The 17853-nt window shown below is 39.8% G+C and overlaps 1 protein-coding gene across 1 annotated transcript in view; it reads left to right on the forward strand.

Moving 5' to 3' along the window:
• Positions 1-91: 91 nt before the first annotated feature.
• htr2aa (5-hydroxytryptamine (serotonin) receptor 2A, genome duplicate a) overlaps positions 92-17853 on the forward strand; it is a 98050-nt gene continuing 80288 nt past the window's right edge. The window contains exon 1 of the mRNA XM_005946078.3: positions 92-2270. Within this exon, the coding sequence (XP_005946140.1) occupies positions 1829-2270 (442 nt within the window). The 5' untranslated portion in view covers positions 92-1828. The remainder of the gene's footprint in view (positions 2271-17853) is intronic.

Below are 17853 nucleotides of genomic sequence, written 5' to 3' on the forward strand. Positions count from 1 at the left end.
TTGCTGAATATGGTAATGCTAGTAAAGTGAATTGAGAGAGATGCAGGTTTAACTTGAGTGAGAGAAACACAGAGAGAGTGTGAGAGAGCGACTGAAGGAGGGAGAACAGGACTTCCAGATTCAGGAATAAGAAGAGGAAAGAGAAAGCGGCACAATAAATAGAAGAGAACGCTTGAGAAAGAGAGAGAGAGACCGAGAGAGGGAGCATACCAAAATGGTATGCGGGGGAGAGACCCTGGGTAAAAAGGGAGAGAAAGGGAGAGAGCGAGAGCAGGAGATCCAAGTGAGAGAGCTGCAGAGAGAGAGGGAGGGAGAGACAGGCTGCATGTGAGAAGCAGCGTGAGCGAGTAGAAGCAGAATAGCATTCAGCTCCTGTTCACCACAGAAGACGACTCAACAACTTAATGGCACTCTCCTGGAAAGCTGAAAACACACGGAGCCTCTTCAGTCTGCTGATGGGAGAGAGAGAAGAAGTTTGCTTTCCTCCTCCTCCTTCTCTTCCTTCTGCTTCTTTTTTAGTTTTTTTTTCCTTTTTGGAAAGTGACAAGATATGGAAATGTGCAGAATGAATGATCAAGGTCTGTGAAGGAAGGAGATCTGTGTTTATTCATGAAGGATTTGAAGAGTGACTGACATTTTCCACTGAGGGCTTATGCAAGTACAAGGAGGAAAAATGTAAGGAATATTTAATTCTCTGGAGGTCTGACATTGTTCTTAGTTACAGTGAACAAGGAATACTTTCTTACTATGAGTCAAGAAATGCGAGTGAAGGAAGGAGACTGGAAAGTTAGTGACACATACTCACACATGTCAGATATCATCATGTTCATCATCCATGTCTGTCGGCTGCCGACGCACTCTCACAGGTGCAGGGATGAGTTGAGACGAGAGAGCGAGGACGCTTGAAGATTTCCACACACATTAGGAAACACGCACGTACAGCATAATGACATCTGTGCAGGAGTGTCAGCTAGGATAAACAAATTCTGAACATTCACACGTAAGTCAGGGTTTGTGTAAAACTGATAACACCAGTGTGTCATTATACTGTTTAAGAATGACCATTTCAAGGCTAGAGGATTTTTTTTATTTGTTTGTGTTCTCATACTCCTTAAAGATCATACATTAAAGACTGACTGAAAAGAAACAAAGTTACTGAATAACTGCTTCAACCAGGCCATGAAATTCTGATTTGTAACATTCCCGACTTCACATGGACCTGATATTTTTAACATGAACACAGCCTTGACTTCAAACTCCAAGGAGGAGAAACCTGCAACTGCCATCGCGCCAGCTTTGAGTGGATTCTATAATCAGAAGAGATTTTTTCTTTCCTAAATCACTGAAGACATGGGACCTAAAACAACTCTGTTCTGTTTGGGATATTTTGGGCAACGGAATACTTTTGTTTCTTTGTTTTCACAGAGCCAGATGACGGACTGTTGGCACAGTGAGGTTATTAACCAAGCGAGATATCATTTTTAAGCGTTTGGCATTGTCCTGTGAGATCAAACAGCTGCTCTTCTGGTTGCGCTGAATTCAGCAGAATGCTATTTTTGTTTCCCCGTTGTGGAGATGATTTTTTGATCCTCTGACAGTCAATCCGGGGACTTTTCTTCTTTTTTTTTATTTGACATGATGGAGCAAAGAAGTGGTAAACCATATTGAATTACAGGTTAATTGCTCGAGTGATGAACGGTGTTGTATTTATAATATTCAGAGCAACGGGAATGGAAAACAAGTGAGCGATGAACAGACTTTCCTCTTTTCTCTGCCACTCTGACCCACTTTCCAGGCAGCGGTCCTGAGCATTTATCGAGCTGACACCATGAACCTGCATGGTGGCAATGTGTCAGAGTTGATCTCTAACACTGTCACAGCCGTTACCACTCTGGGGTCTAACCCCTGGCCTCCACACGAGGAAGGTGGCCTCCAAAGCGGCAATGCCACAAACCTGGGCTGCCAGAGGAACAACGTGGTTCATAATGGCAATGACGCACAGCTGGGGAACTGGTCTCACCATAACGTGGTGGGAGTCTACGGGTCTCAGTGTCCTCCCTCGGAGCAGCTGATGCAGAAAAACTGGGCAGCCCTGCTGATTTTAGTGGTCATCGCTGTCACGGTCATGGGCAACATCCTGGTGATCCTGGCCGTCTCCCTGGAGAAGAAGCTGCAGAACGCCACAAACTATTTCTTGATGTCACTGGCAGTAGCTGACATGCTTCTCGGCATCTTGGTCATGCCGGTTTCCATGGTGACCATTCTCTATGGTAAGCATTGAGTGACACTCATATTGGGCTTCATTAAGTTGACATTTGGTGTGTTGCTGACTCGAGTCCAGCAGGCACAGTGCTTTGTTGTTGTTGATGTGGGCTTTTTTTCTCCTCAAAGAATGAATGGTTACATGACTAATGGCTAAACAAACTCCACCTGCCTGCATGTGTAAAGCTTTGTTGAACTGCAAATCATTTCTGAGACATTCGTGAGAGCATGAAGTGAAGAAATCACATTAAATCTGACGTTTTTCTTTGCATTTTGAAAAACGTATATTTGGTTTTTAGAGAACTGCTCTTGAAAATATGTCTTATGAGGCAATCCCAGTCTGTGCATGTTAGAATTCATGCATGGCTGTGGCTTGAGGACAGATGGAGAGCAGCAGTGATGGAGGTGTTTGGTGCTGTTGTTGTGAGTGAAGTGTTTACTCCAAGTGCTACTTCAGCACGACAAGAAAGGGGCACACAGAGGTGGTGCAGAGACCAAGTTACTGCAGTCCTTCAAATCACTGTTTTACAAAAATACAGCAGCATGCAAAAGTTTGGACGTCTTCAGATTTCTGTTACTGTGATGAACACAGCATGAAGTGATCTTTAAAAGGCATAAAGTTATAGATTAAAAACTTTCTTTTTTTTTTAGAAAAAAAAGGGAGAGTGACAGTAAATACGAAGAATGTGATTCAGAAGTTTGGGGAACTCTTTAATAGAAATGACCAACTATTACCAAGTTGTGTCAGATTTACTTGTTGTGCTTGGTCGCACAGTAGTCATCAGGAAAGTATTGCAGTTTTCAAATCTAACAGATCCCCATTTTCCAAGAGAATGCTATAAGAACAAAACAAAAATGTAGCTGGTCTGAGCTTGGAAAGAAAAGTGTCTGGACTTCTTTAAGTTGCTTGAAGATGCATTTTGGAAACAAGTATTGTGGACTAATATAGTTAAAAGAGAAGTTACTGAAAGCCATGAGAAAAATGTGGGGAAAAAACAATGCAGAATTGTTAAATATAGGGCTGATCAGTCACACTTATATATCTGTTCCAACCAGTAACAGTAGTGAGCAAGAATGAATTTCATTAAATATCAGTGAACAGTAAAATAAATAATAAATAAAACTAAAGATTAAATTAAAATATTTTCTATAATCCATAGGTGGAAGCTAAAGGTTTTACTATGGCCCTCATAGTCACCCTGATCAAAATTTTAGAAATCTGGGGCTTTATTTCAAGACAGCTGCACATGCAAAGCAACCAAGAAATTTAAAAGAACTTCAAACCTTTTGCAGGAAGGAAGAAAAGGCAAAAATCCTCCCAAACAAGAACTGAACAAATCTTAGCTGCTACAAAGCGGCAATAATTACTGAAGAGTGAGCTTCTAAGTTCCCAAAGCTTTTCTTCAGACTCCTTTACTTATTTGTTACTTTAAAACTGTTCTGGAAACATAAAGTTGTTTTCTTTAAATCAGGTATAACATGTTAATCACTGACAGGTGCAGTAGATAACACTTATTATCTCTTCACCATGGCACCTGTTAGTGGCTGAGATAAGTGAACATTGATGGTGAGGGGTGATGTGTTAGAAGCAGGAGAAATAGGCCACATTGTGACAGTTAGATGACTGGGTCAGAGCATCTTCAAAACTGCAGCTTTTGTGGGGGGTTCCTGGTCTGCAGTGGTTAGTATCTATCAACAGTGGTCCAAGGAAGGAACAGTGATAACCAGTGGGTCATGGCCTGTCAGGGCTCAGTGATGCACACTAACTGGTCTGCAATGCTACAGAACATTCAGGGTCCCCATGCTAACCCTTGTCCATGACAATGGGCACGTGAGCGTCAGAATTGGACCACGAAGGAATGGAAAAAGGTGAGCCGATAAATCACGTTTTCCTTTATATCATATGGAAGGCTGGGTGCATGCGCATCACTTATTTGGAGGACACCTGGCACCATTATGTACTATGGGACGAAAGAAAGCAGGTGGAGGCAGTGTGAGGCTTTGGGCAATGCTCTACTGGGAAACCTTGGGTTCTTCCATCCGTGTGGATGTTATTTGACATCCACCACCATCCATTTGAGATCTCAAATCTAATTTAAGCATCTGTGGGGTGTGCTTGACAAATAATTCCGATCCTTGGAGGCCCCAACTCACAACTTTTTCAATGGAACAAGTTGCTTGTTCCATTGAAAAAGTGGGGACCAACACAATATTAGGCAGGTGGTTATAATTTTGTGCCTGAACAATGTATATACTACCAGCAATCACATAAAGCCATGGTACTGTTAGGTCAGATTCAGTTCAATTTAATTCAGTTCAGCTTTATTAATATAGCACCAAATCACTGTGGCACAGCCAAATAAAGATGTCGAGATGTGAAATGACCACAGTGAAACTCACAGTGGCTGCATGCCTGTTGTCTACTCCCAGCTCCTATTGTCTCATAACCCAAAATGAGGTTATTCAGAATTCAGAGACTGCCATTTAGCACAGCCTCTGGGTGTCTCTAGAAGTGCCTTTAAAGAAAAATGGAGACCACATAAAGGATGAGGGAGGGATGATTATCACAAAAAAAGAAGTCCAAAGGCCCAATCAAGCTTTCATATTTGGGGTAAGTAGAGATGGCCTCTCTCTCCATTGTATGTAAGCTCTGCTGTCATTTCTGGTGGTTCATGTGCTGTTGATTAATGCCGCAGGAAGCTGAGAGTTTCCTCTACCCTCCTTCATTTTCTTTGTTGATTTGCCTCTCACTGTCCCACCATACCCAGATAACCTCTCCAAGACATACACACATACACCCACCTTCCACCGTCCTTCACTGTTGCCCATTTCCTGCTGATCCATTCTCATCTTCCTTGAGCTTCCCCGTGTCTCTGTAAATGTCACGAGCTGCTGCTCACATAAGAAGCTTTAAGCCCTAAGTAGCAAATTCATTTGCGTGAGAAGAAGTGCAGCAAATTAGTCAAAAGGAAGAGTGCTTCCAAAAGAATGACCTCCAGTGCCTATTACTCGCCTTCCCTGGTCTTTAATGAGAAGACAAAAGGAACTCATTAGCCACACTGATGCAAAACAAACACACACAAAGCAATTATTTTCTCATGTTGTTACACCGTTGCAGTGATTGTGATTTGTTTACCGATTCACTGAGCAAACGCAGCTTTGTTTCAGGGTGAGAAGGCATAATGATGATATTACAAGTGATCTTATGAAATGTGATAGTGACCATGAGTGAGATTTTAAGAGGTTATTATTGATGTCAAAAAGAAGATTATAGGCGAAATCAAGTGGCAAGGTTATGGATGGTTATTAACGAGGTCACGGATGAGTTTGTGCTGCTGAACTTGTCAAGATTATATTTGTAATGGGGTCAGTAATGAAGCTAGGAGAGCCCACATTTTATGCATAATAATAAGTGAGATCACTGATAAAGCTGAACCAGTTGAGAGGCCCTTGGGCAAAAATTTATTGCGCAAGTGCCAAATTACCATTCCAGCCAAACCTCCTGTGCTGAGTCATAAACTTCTAACAGCTAAAACGGTGCAATTAATTAGAGAAAGTGTAGAAGTGAAAGAAGCCAGCTCAAGTTAAAAATGTGGGCTACTTAATTACTTTTGGCAAGTTAGACCTTTCATCAATTAGATGTGTTGCAGAAAACTCATCTAGCTAGCACCTGCTCCACCTGAATTTCACTCTACAATCTGAGAAGGTGCAGAGGTTTTCTATACATACACTGGGAAAGACATGAATTTCTCCTTGAATACTCTACATTTATTCTCCGAGATGTGCTAAAACTTGAGTAAGTGGAATACAAATGGAGATGGCGAACATTCACCGATAAAGTTGCAGCAAGTTACAGCTTACTACCTTTTGGCAGGTATTCAGGATCTTCCATGCAAACTATAGGTTACTGTGACAACCAGACACAAAGGGAAGGAAGTTTTTGATACAGCACTGTATACCTCGTTACAACCAATTTCTTGCTTGCAACTGCCAGCAACCATTCACAACCCCTAGCGTAGTGGTTGAGGACATTGTACTTTGCTCTAGTGACTGGTAGTTACCAAGATATCACTGACCAGTGTCTAGGCTGTGCAAATGTGGCTTTTGCAATCACTTCATATTGACTTCCACCAACGATTTGTAGCCAACTGGGGAATAAAGTTACCAGGGTTCACCAATTGGTCCCTAGGCCTGTGTGACAGTGGCCTAAGATGGTAAGCATGGTAAATAGTATACTGGCCAAGTCAGCTACTATGAGACAGAAAATGACAACAATTAGACACTTAAATACTTCAGAACGATGCATAATAGCAATAAAAAGTCAACATGACTACAGAGAGATACGTCAAAAGACACATAAACAAAAGTGATTACAGAGGTAAAAAACCACTACAAAGAGATGTAACATGACAAGTACAAAGACACAAAACAGCAACATTCAAATTGACTACAGCAGGGATAATGCAACCACAGAAGCATATGAGACAGAGCGAGCTGGACCGTAACTACAAAGAGACTAAAGCTCTCTTTAAATCACTCTCCATTGTTTTATTTTCGTTTTTTTTAATCCTGCTGTCCTGCTGCATAGAGGAGTTGGGCCTTTTTCTTGTCTGTGCTGAGGGACTCAGTCCATGGCAGCCTAGGCATGCTCACACTGTCACTGTATATGTGTTGACACTCATAGCATGGTGTCTCACAGAGATGCCAGCATAGCTGTTATTTGCCTTGATTTTGGGAGAATCGGATGTACCCAACATGAAAATGCTTTGTCTTTAAAAAGGCCTCCGGAAGCTTTGTGGAGCAAAAATACGTTTCTTCACTTTTTACACTGCTTTGAAATTGCATTCCTTGAATGAGCCTTGCTGAAGCAGTCAGGTTTCTCTTCAAATATACGGTTATGTTACTCAGACAGGAAGCATAGCCATATATCTTATTAGGGAGTATGTTAAATATGCCATGTGCATATCAGCTTACCAGCCAAATGCTAATACTTTGTGGCGTTGGCTGGTGTGCCTGTCTTGTCTGGTCATGTTGGCAAGTGGCCAGGTGATGATTTAGAGATCCAGTTTTGCTCTACAAATCTATTTGGCTAAAACAAACACCCCAAGTGTCTTGGGAAATTGAGGATTAACATAACATTGTGGCTGTGTGAACACTGTGGACACAGAGCTTGTTTCTCATCCATTTTACATAAAACCACAGGGGGCAAATACAGTTCTTACTGTGCAGTGCTGGTTTGCTTCTCCCCTCTTCCATGCCTTGTTTTTGTCACACGGTCCCTGGAGATGAGCTGTCAAAATATACTTGACAGACTGAAGTGCTCTCACACCTTATAAAACCCTCCTGACACTCCTCTTTAATGCTTTAAAGAGCTTGAATAACTTGGGTTTCACTTGACTAGAATTTGCACCCATGATAGTTGAAGATGTACAGTCATACATCACCTAAAACAGAAAAATAACTGTTGTTTCCTTTTAACAGATGTCTCCACCAAGTTTTAGAGATTTCTTTGGAGACATTCAGGGACTATGTTTACTCTCCCTTCAGAGATTGACTGTGTTTTGTAATATAACTTTATTTCAAAGTGAAGGTGAAAGTGTGGTTTGTTAGACTACATTGGAACTCTTTTGCTGTTCTTCACTACAAAAAAGAAGCATTGGAAAACTTGCCATTGGAAAATGTCAATATTTCAAAGTGACCAAGTGTTAAAAGTTTAGGAAGCACAGAACTGGCAGCATCCTCGAGAGAGAAACTTGACTAATTGGCAAGCCTGAACATTAGACAAGGAACTTATATAAATAGAAGTAGTTGTCATGTTATTCTTTAGCCATTGTGTTCGAAGGCCAGTGTGCTCAGTTAGAAGCAGTAAAGTGCAATTCCTCTGAGACCTAATGTGGGTTCGTTAGAAGTCACATTACTTTCTCATTTTGACATCACTTGGAGTTGCAAAAAGAGCATAACTAGTGTTGTTTGACCACGTATACTTTAAGTAGGGACATGATTGCAGTCTGTTGTTATGTCCAGACTGAGATCTCTTGACAGTTACTGGATAGATTATAAAGATCTAAATACTAATCAGCGTCAGTTTCTAGCTGTTATTCTACAAACTGCATTAATTTCTCCAGCATGCTGCCATATACTTGAATCTTCAGAGCTTATATCCATATTTCATTATGTTTTGAGACTGTGTGTGCCAGGAATTTGAAAACATGATACGGAAAAAATGAGCAGTTACTAAGAAACACATGACGAATGAATACGAAACAACCTGATAATTAATGAATTCATATTAAGTGGTTCCTGAGCAACACAAAATTGCAGGGAACTACAGATAATGATGAGTTACCATGGCCCAAATTTTGAAATACTTTCACAATGCATCATGAGGTAGCCTTACTTCTGTAAAACAAAGACAAAAAAGTCAGTTTTGTGTGGCACAAACCACAATCCCTCATTCATTAACTAACAGCTAAATTACCTGTTGTGACTTCCCCAGAAAGAACTCAGTGGCTGTTTGCCATATTCAAATAATGAAAGTCTACTTAGTAACTACCCTGTAGAGAAGGGAAACAAGGCTTTCCTGAACAAACAGGGCTTTATGGGAAAGTTCTCAGAGGACTCACGAATTCATTCATTAAACAGCATTCAATGGCCGCTGTCATTACACAAATACCTAACTGTTGGTTTTCCATTGACATTCAATAAGGGTGTCTTCATGCATTTCCATAATCATTATTAAGTGCCACCGACATCATCTGCTGTGACATTCGTAAATAAAGGAAAAAGGACAGACGGCATCAGGAAGAAGATAGGGAAAAAGTTTCTAATACAGAAGGTGAATGGTTAGTAGGGAAATTAAATAATTACTTTTGGCTGAGTAAAACCAAAGCTTTGTCATTATCTGTAACATTACCTCACATGTAAAGCATTATTATGAAACATGTATTTGGACTGCAGTAAATGGATTACATACTGTGGTCCTGCTGTGGTGGTCAAAACACAAGTTATACAACATCATTCAGAGGATTAGGATAGAGATATAACTGTGCAAGGCAGTTGCACATGGAGACAACATGAAGCATACCATCAGTCTGATATCATTAAGATTTGATTTGTGAACAGTTTATTGAAAGTAAAGATTATGGTTTACATCTGAAGTCATGTGTTTTTGGTGGTATGGCTCTGTTCTGGCACCTGAGCAAGCAGCAAGACCACAGATATGACATTCACTAAGTTAAATACAGCATGAACAGAGGAGCTGTGGTGAAGGTGGGTTCCAAAGTGGTTTGCAGATGTGCAGAAGAGTAGGCACCACAAATAGTGCATTCATTGAGTATCAGCTGATTCAGGTTGGCATTGAGATCAGCTGATCTCCTGGGATTGTGGCTGAGTGTCACTATATGGACTGCCAGAGGTAAGGATAGGCTTGATTTGTGAAATTATTAGTTGTATTGTATATTAAGCTAAAATCAAAATAATTATGAGCTTGCTAAGAGTTAAATTGGGCTGCAGCCCTGGATCAACCTCTCTTGCTAAACTTAAATCCATTCCTGATGGACTTTTAGAAAACTTAGTTTAACTTCTCCTGGTTCTAAATCCTGCAAAGGAGGAATTAGCCATACCATCTGGCATTCACTCTTGCCTTTGACCCAAATTCCAAAAAGAAGAGATTCAGTGTAATAAATAAAAACAGAATGCAATGATTTGCAAATCCCATTGATGCTAGTTTTATTTACTATAGAACAAAGAAAATTTATAAACAATTAAGAAAGAGGTAACATCTGGGGATTGAGGAGAGCAGCTGCCGGACTTCTGGGAGAGAAATATTGTCCCGTTCTTATCCGACAGGATTCTAGCTGCTCAGCAGTCCTGGGTCTTATTTATCTGTGAATACAATCTGCAGTTTGCCGCTGTCTTGCTGAAATGGGCAAGGCTTTTTCCTGAGGTAGGATCTATATGGGAGCACTTGTTGCTCTAAAACCTGAATAAACCTTTTATCAGATGTATAAGCTGCCAGTTCTATAGGCACTGATGATGCACTGCCATGCCATCAGAGATGCAGGCTGATAATAAGTTGGATATCCCTTCTCTTCTTTAGTCTGGAAGATGCACTCAGTGAAGTTTTCCACGTTCAATCGTCCGTCCACAGAACAGTTTTCCATTTTGCTTCAGTCCATTTTAAATGAGCTTTGGCCCAGACAGGAAAGCAGCATTTCTGGATTATGTTCCGGTATGGCTTCTTCTTCAGAACTGTAACCTGCATTTGTGGACAGCACAGTGAACTGAGCCCACGCAGTGATTTCAATGACAGAATCACACCTGTTTTTAATCAACTGCCTTCTGAGTGCCTAAAGATCACAGGCATCCAATACTGTTTTTTGGCTTTGTCAGTATTAGATGATATTACGTATATGATATTCAAAGTTTTAGGATTTTATGTTGAGCAACATTATTCTGAAACCCTACCTCTCTAAGATGCTCTTGTTTTTTTTATCCAATCATGTTACTCACTTGTCGCCAGTGAATGTATTATTTGCAAAATGTTACATTTTAACAATTCTTATTTTCCAGCCTTTTGTTACTGCATGTTGTTCAAAATGAGCTAATATTTTTTTATGAAATAGTGAAATGTCTCATTTTAAACATCCGATATGCTTTCTAGGTTCTATTGTGAATAAAATCTGGGTTTATGAGATTTTCAAATGATTGCTTTCTCTGTATTCTCTGTCTTCATTTTTAAATCACATTTCCCATATAGTGTTTCCTACCTCATAATAAATCAGAATTTATGGAACAAACTGATCACCCCAGGGCAAGTACATATCATTCGTCAATCAACCTGTGCTGACTGATATCAAAAGACGTTGTCTGTAGAAGCATGTGTGTTTAAATGATTTAGGTGTGTTTCTGTTCAGTGTGGACTAACAAAGCTGTCCACACACTCAAACAACTTCTCAAATGGAAGCAGTGTCTCTTCTTAGCATAAAAGGCCAGCCTTCTTTCCAATTCAGTTGGTTGGTAATCAGTGCTTGTTGGTGCTAAAACACTAGTCACTGGTCATTTGGTAAATAGAGACAATAGTGAAAAACAGGCTCTGTGGGAACAGAATTTTCCAGCTTCAAGTCAATGAATGCTTGCCAGGTTCTCCAGTTTGCCAACTTCTGCTCCTGCTCCTGTCTCAGTCCGACCTCTGCTGTCTGGATAATTTAATATCATATAGATTTTTTTAATTTTTTTTTTACATTTTAGCTTCAAATGCTCATTTTCTCCCTCTCATCCCTCCCTCCCACTGGGCTTTTGGGCTTGTTGATGTCTTTCCTCTTGCTTTGCAGACTTTAACGCCGCTATTCATTCATCACTTGCAGCGTTTGTTTCCTGTGTTTCTGATTTAAAAAGTTTACCTCTTAGAAGGTCTCTGGTAGAAAGAAAAACAAGCACTTCTGTATCAAAGCCACTGGATTTTGCCCGCTTGTCTTGGATGGGCAGCTGTGTAGAATGAGATTTACTTAAAAGATTAGGCTGTGTTTCTCCTGTGGATTCCCCTGTGATTCTCTGCCAAACCAAGCACTGACTCCAGATCTTGTGCATGTTACATAATTCAATGACGGAAAAACTATAAAGCTAAAAAAGGGAATTCTTTTTTTATTTACTGTCTAGTTTTGGTAATAGAAGTCTGATGTAATATCAAATGTCACTAATATTTTTATTTATTTATTTTTTGTTAATATGTATTAACCATTCCCACTCATGCTAACTATTAGGGGTGTTATTATATACTGATTCTGATACAGCTAAATATGCTGATTATGAAGGACAGGGAGGTAACAATACAAAAATAAAACCACGCTTAAGAATTACAAGTAAACATATAAATAAATAAATAAATAAATAAATAAATAAATAAATAAATAAATAAATAAATAAATAAATAAATAAATAAAAGGTTAGCTATAAAGCATTTGCAATGCAAGTGAGAATGGAGCGTGAAATTCTCCAGGTAGATTTGCGTTCATGGTAATGTGGGAAAGCTAGCAGAATGTTGAACAGGAAGCAGAGGCAAAGGCAAACCTTTGATCTTCTTTCCAATGCTCCCCTGTGTTCATGAACTTTGAGGAGCAAACTAAAGGAATGAGAGTGTGAATACAAGAAATGAGTTTCTTCTTTAGGATGTCTCGATTCACCCTTCAAGACAAGGTGAAAAGGTCAAACATTAAGTTTAGAGTCAAGCTCATGCTTCTTTAGATTGGAAGGATGCGGTTGGAGACCCAGGAGTAGATCCCGAGTGGGATAAAGAGATAATATAATTCACCCAGCCTGGCATTTCCCAGGATCTCCAAGGAGGAGCTGCAAGATCTGGAATCTGGACTAGCTTTCTTTTCTGATAGCGACCCAATCTTTAGGTCTTAATTAAGTCCTGCTTTGAAGCTTCGAGCTGAGCATTGACTGAGAAATCATGGGGTACTTGCATTGAAACAGTACCAATGGTACTCTTGTGCTTCTTTTCTTTCTTTCTGACTCAAATGAATTCCAAAATCCGTGTTTTGTAAAATAAGACTTGAAACGTGTGACTCAAACAATAAACTCATGAGCAAAGTGTTGTCTGCAATCCCAGTGAAATGAAGCTGGTGTCCATTTTCACAATGACTCTTATGGTCTAATGGCGCCCCCTGTGTGCCATTAGAAAGAATGCAGGTTTAAAGTACTTCAGATTCAGATTCGTAGGAATCCGTAGGAATACAGCTAGAAAACAGCTAGCTTAAAAACAGGCCTAAGTAAAGAATGAGCCTTTGATGCATAATATTTTTGAAAAAAATGACATAGAACATAGAATTTTCCTTTTTTTCTCTGCTACTGTGGTTAATAACAGAAGATTATGTTTGGACAAACACATTAATGAACCTAACGCAGGTTTTTTTCCTTGGCTATAAACCAGTTTACAGACTTTTTAGCCCATGCAGATTTGAACCATTTGACTGGGCATTCACTCTTCTGCAATAAACTGTAGCTCCCCACATTATCCTTTGTTCCTGTGTTTAAAGAACACAAACCTTATAGTTTTCCCAGAACCTTGAACTTAACCCTGTCCAGCTCCTCTGGGATGTACTAAAACACAGACTGTGAGCCAGACCCAATTGGATGTTACATTTATTAGCTACTGGAAAGGGTGTAACTAGAATAGTGCATGTCTTTACAGCAGCATAGTGATAATATTGTGATTTGTAATGATTCCCATTCAGGGAACACTTATGGCTATTGTCTGTCTTGCCTATGTTTTCGGTCCTGACTGTGTGATATTATTTCAGCAGCCTCCATATTTTTGTTCGGTTCATTGTTTTATACTTCAGCAGAGTGAGTTCATGATTCATGCGGTAAACAGCCTTATCAAGCAACAGATGAAAATACAGCTGAAGTCATTACAGGCCGGGCTGTTTGTTCTTTCACCTCATCAGGTTTTGTACCATCTACTGAAATAACACTGCAAGAGCAGCTGGGTTCTACACCATCCCGGCCCCCACACATTCAGAATCAAATGGTCCCCAAGTGTAAAAATTGAGCACTGTTATATTCTAAAAATTCAAAATCATAATAGAGGCCTCAAAAGGATGCATTGCATTGTTTATTACGTTTATGTAATGTGCAAGTGACATAAAGAACAACATTGTAACTATGACACTTAAAATAAAAATAAAAATCACATTGGTCCAGATTAATCTCTAAGGGAAGTGTTGTGCTGCCCTCATAATCCATCATTTTATGCCAACCAAGGATTACTTGATTAATTGCTTAGTTAATTCACCATCTTCGTTTTACTCACTTTTTAGGCACAAATGCCCTACAAATATGCTTATCCCAGCCTCTCATTATAAATATTTTCTTTCGGTGCAACCAGCTCACACAACCTTGAAGAGATTTGTGTCTCCTCATGGACTCAAACCTGGCACATGTGTAAATCACTACACTACACTGAAAGTCCAAATACAAATAAAGTTAACAGCTACAACCAACACGATCACATCAACACATTATGCATTATACATACAATTATAAAATACCCTTGCTATATAAAAAGAAATCTGCTATGCAGATGATACCCAGCTTTATCTATCCATGACGCTAGATGATACAAATCAATTAGTTAAAATGCAAGAATGTTTTAAAGACATAAAATCCTGGACTTCCTCTAATTTTCTGCTTCTAAATTCAGACAAAACTGAGGTTATTGCTCTCCGCCCTAAATATCTCATAAAGATGTTGTCTAGCGATAATCTAAACATGTACTGGACAAAAGAACAGAATGGAATACAGGTGTACAAGAACAATGAGCAAGCGATAGATAAAGTAACATGTAAGACAGTAGTGACAAGGTAGCAAAAAGAATGGTTTATTAGCGTGCAGGAACATGTCTCAGTTTTACTGTGTGGCTAACTATCCACTAATCATGAGAAAGAACACAATGAAAACATTTCATAAAGCAAATCAAGAACATGGATTAAAATTTACCAGTGGTTCTTATCCCAATGCCCAGTTATGTGTGTGCACTTACCAGTCTGTAAAAAGGAGCAGTTCCAATGACAATCTGCTGCCAAGGCTGGAAAGAGTTGAGTCTTTAGTGAGGCAGGTAAGAGGAAATTGTAGTTATTCTAGCTGCACAATTAACAACTTAATGCTGATTTGCTATATGTTATTTCTGCTGCTTGCACAGTTACTTGGTGGACCTTGTGCCTGCTGAAGCTGCATACACAAGATACACAACATATATTTCTTAATAAATGCTAAATAACTGCTTTAACACACCACTTGTAGCCCTTGTATTCATATCACTACACTTTAAGACCATGCACAAACATTAGCCAAACATTTCAGAAGAGGCATTTGAAGAATAGTAGTAGACGTCTTTGTGAGAAGAGGTGGTAGGTCAAAAGCAGAGCAGGCAGGAATATTGTCATGGTCCTGAGTCTGAGGACTCAGTGTTTTGTGTTTCTTTATGCTTTGGTTCATTCCGAGTGTGTATTCTGTTGTGATTTTGCCATTTGTTAGGTTTCTGTTCTTTGCCTGCCTGCTCCCACTTCTCTGTGTTCCATCTGTCTGTCCATGGTGTTATTGTGTCTCCTCATGAGTCTGCCTGTCAAGTTCAGTGTCCTGTCTGGTTCTCTGTGTCTGTTAGTTTCCTGTTTTATTCTGAAGGTCTCTGTCTGATGTGAGTGTGTCCAGGTTACTTTTCCCCTGTCCCGTCAGCCCAGATTCCTCCCAGCTGTGTAGCCCTCCTGTCTCTCATCCCCTGATTACTGGTGTGTGTATTTAAGCCCTGTGTGTTCTCCTGCCTGTTGCCGGTTCGTCTGTGTTACTCTATGTCCTGCTCGTCTCTCTGCTTCTCATCCCTTTTTGTTTCATCTCAGGTTTGTCATTTAGCTTTCCCAGTTCAGGTCTTTAGTTTTGTCTTCCCTCTTGCCTGTTTTGCCTTCTTACCACTGTGTAAATAAACTCACCGACATCTCATCCACTGCCTGCATCTTGGGTCCTTCTTCTAACTCCACACGGCTCGCCTCGGCAGCCGTGACAAATATATGGACAGATATCTCTGAAAAGCCATAATAATAATTCAGCTGCAAATCATCACACAACTACAGGACTGATAACAACAAGTAAACACAGCATTTGTGAATTTCTCTTGTCAAGTAAACTTTTCTCTTTTGGTCAGATACCTGCAGACAAGCTGACTTAGATGCATGTAGCCTTCTTTTACAAATTGCAGTCTTGCAAGTGGTGGTGCAGGAGTGAACCTTCAACATAAAGCCTTCATATAGAAAACTAATTCAAATGCCTTTTTAAAGGAATTTCTCAAAAGCTATGAATGTATAGCACTACAGCATCTTCCAGCATCCCTTTATGTCAACTTCTTAAGTGCCGAGACCAAATAAAAACCAACTAAGAACAAAATGCGGAAAAGGTTAAGCAGATCAAACATGGCTTAGGAAATTCTGTTTTATGGTGCTCTGGGGTTCTTTCCTTTTAGAGATAAGGACTTCTGACAGGCTGTGGACACAGTTTGAGCTTTAATATCCTGAGCTCACATTTTACACTGTGAAGTAGGGCGGGTGTAACAAGTCTTATACAACAGCTAAAAAGTCTTCAGATGCTGGTTTTATGAGCATTGATTGATGAGGCTACGCAAAAATACTCTCTAATTCCTCTCTTGATAGAAGTGGGGATAAGGAAGGGATGTAAGCAGAATGTGACTGAAAGTCAGCTGAGATACAACGTCCCATGTGGAAAATATGCTCTGTTGTGCTCATCCATTTGTGCTCAACTGCTCGAGATGGAGGAGATTTTTCTTTTTGTGTCTCTGAGCCGTAGAGTGAAGTACAAAGCAGCCTGAATAAAAACAGAGCAGCAGGCAAGCGTTCAAATCATCCAACATTCTCCTTCTCCTGCTCGCTCGCATGACCAGATGGAACAAAGTGAAACAGATGCAAACAAAAGGGCAGACCCATTATAAGGTTCTGCTTCCCAGATGTGAAACCACAGGGCAAAAGGTATAGATGTGAAAAACAAAAATATGATCATGGGTGGAGGGTAGTGAATAGGTTAACAGATAAACAGAGATACTGTATAGCGAGATGAGAGGAGAGGGGGCATGAGATGAATTCAGCCTCTGAAGTCATTTAGGGCAAATACAATGGCTGATATCTTATATAACACACTTTATTTACATAGAAAACCCGGAGGCAAAATTCTGCCAAAAAAGATGAGATAACGCTTCATTGTCTGTTAACACGAGAATCTGCCGTGGATCATATGTTCCAACAGTCACCAGAATAATGATGGTAGAACATAAAAGAAGCTCTAGAAATACTGTATAAGAACATAAGCCAAGTGAGCAGAGCAGTCTGCAAGTGCCATAAACAAAGTCACGAAGAAAGAGAGACAGAATATGTTTAACAAAATTATCTCAATTTCAAATTTTATTCTACATGAAAAATAATCTCCCCACCAAGCCAAATTTCTGAGATGCATTCAAATATATAGGCTAACAAACCAAAATGATTTTATTATTAATTAAAAATGTCAAAAAAGGTTTCAGGAAAAACAAACAAAAACACTCTAAACTTGTATAAAATGTTCAAATGCAAGAATAAAATGTCCATCCATCTCTAAAAATGTTGGGACAGAAGCAGCACAGGTTGGAAAAGTGAGTGATGCTAAAAAGAGAAAGCTAAAGTAACATTTAACTAGTTAATAAAACTAACTAGTTAAATGTAACATTTAACAAGTAAAATTTACTAGTTAGTAAAACTAGCTAGTTAAATGTTACGGTTTGCCGCAAACCGTCAGGCGTCTCAGGAGGGCAAAGCGGTGCTCTACCTGCGCTGTGTACACTGCTGGCAGAGCGCTGCTGACTTCGACTGAGAAAATGGTCGAGTAGTGGAAGGAATGGTAAATGGCCTGTATTTATATAGCGCTCTACTAGTCCCTAAGGTACGGTGGCCCTGACAGGCCAAACGGACTGCAACTTCAGAAAACACTTGCAAAAAGAAAAATGCTGCAAAAAAGAAAAACGCTGCAAAAAGAAAAATGCTGCAAAAAGAAAAA

This window comes from Haplochromis burtoni, unplaced genomic scaffold (assembly GCF_018398535.1).
Source record: "Haplochromis burtoni strain Fernald_Lab_line unplaced genomic scaffold, NCSU_Asbu1 Contig_467, whole genome shotgun sequence".
Taxonomy (NCBI): domain Eukaryota; kingdom Metazoa; phylum Chordata; class Actinopteri; order Cichliformes; family Cichlidae; genus Haplochromis; species Haplochromis burtoni.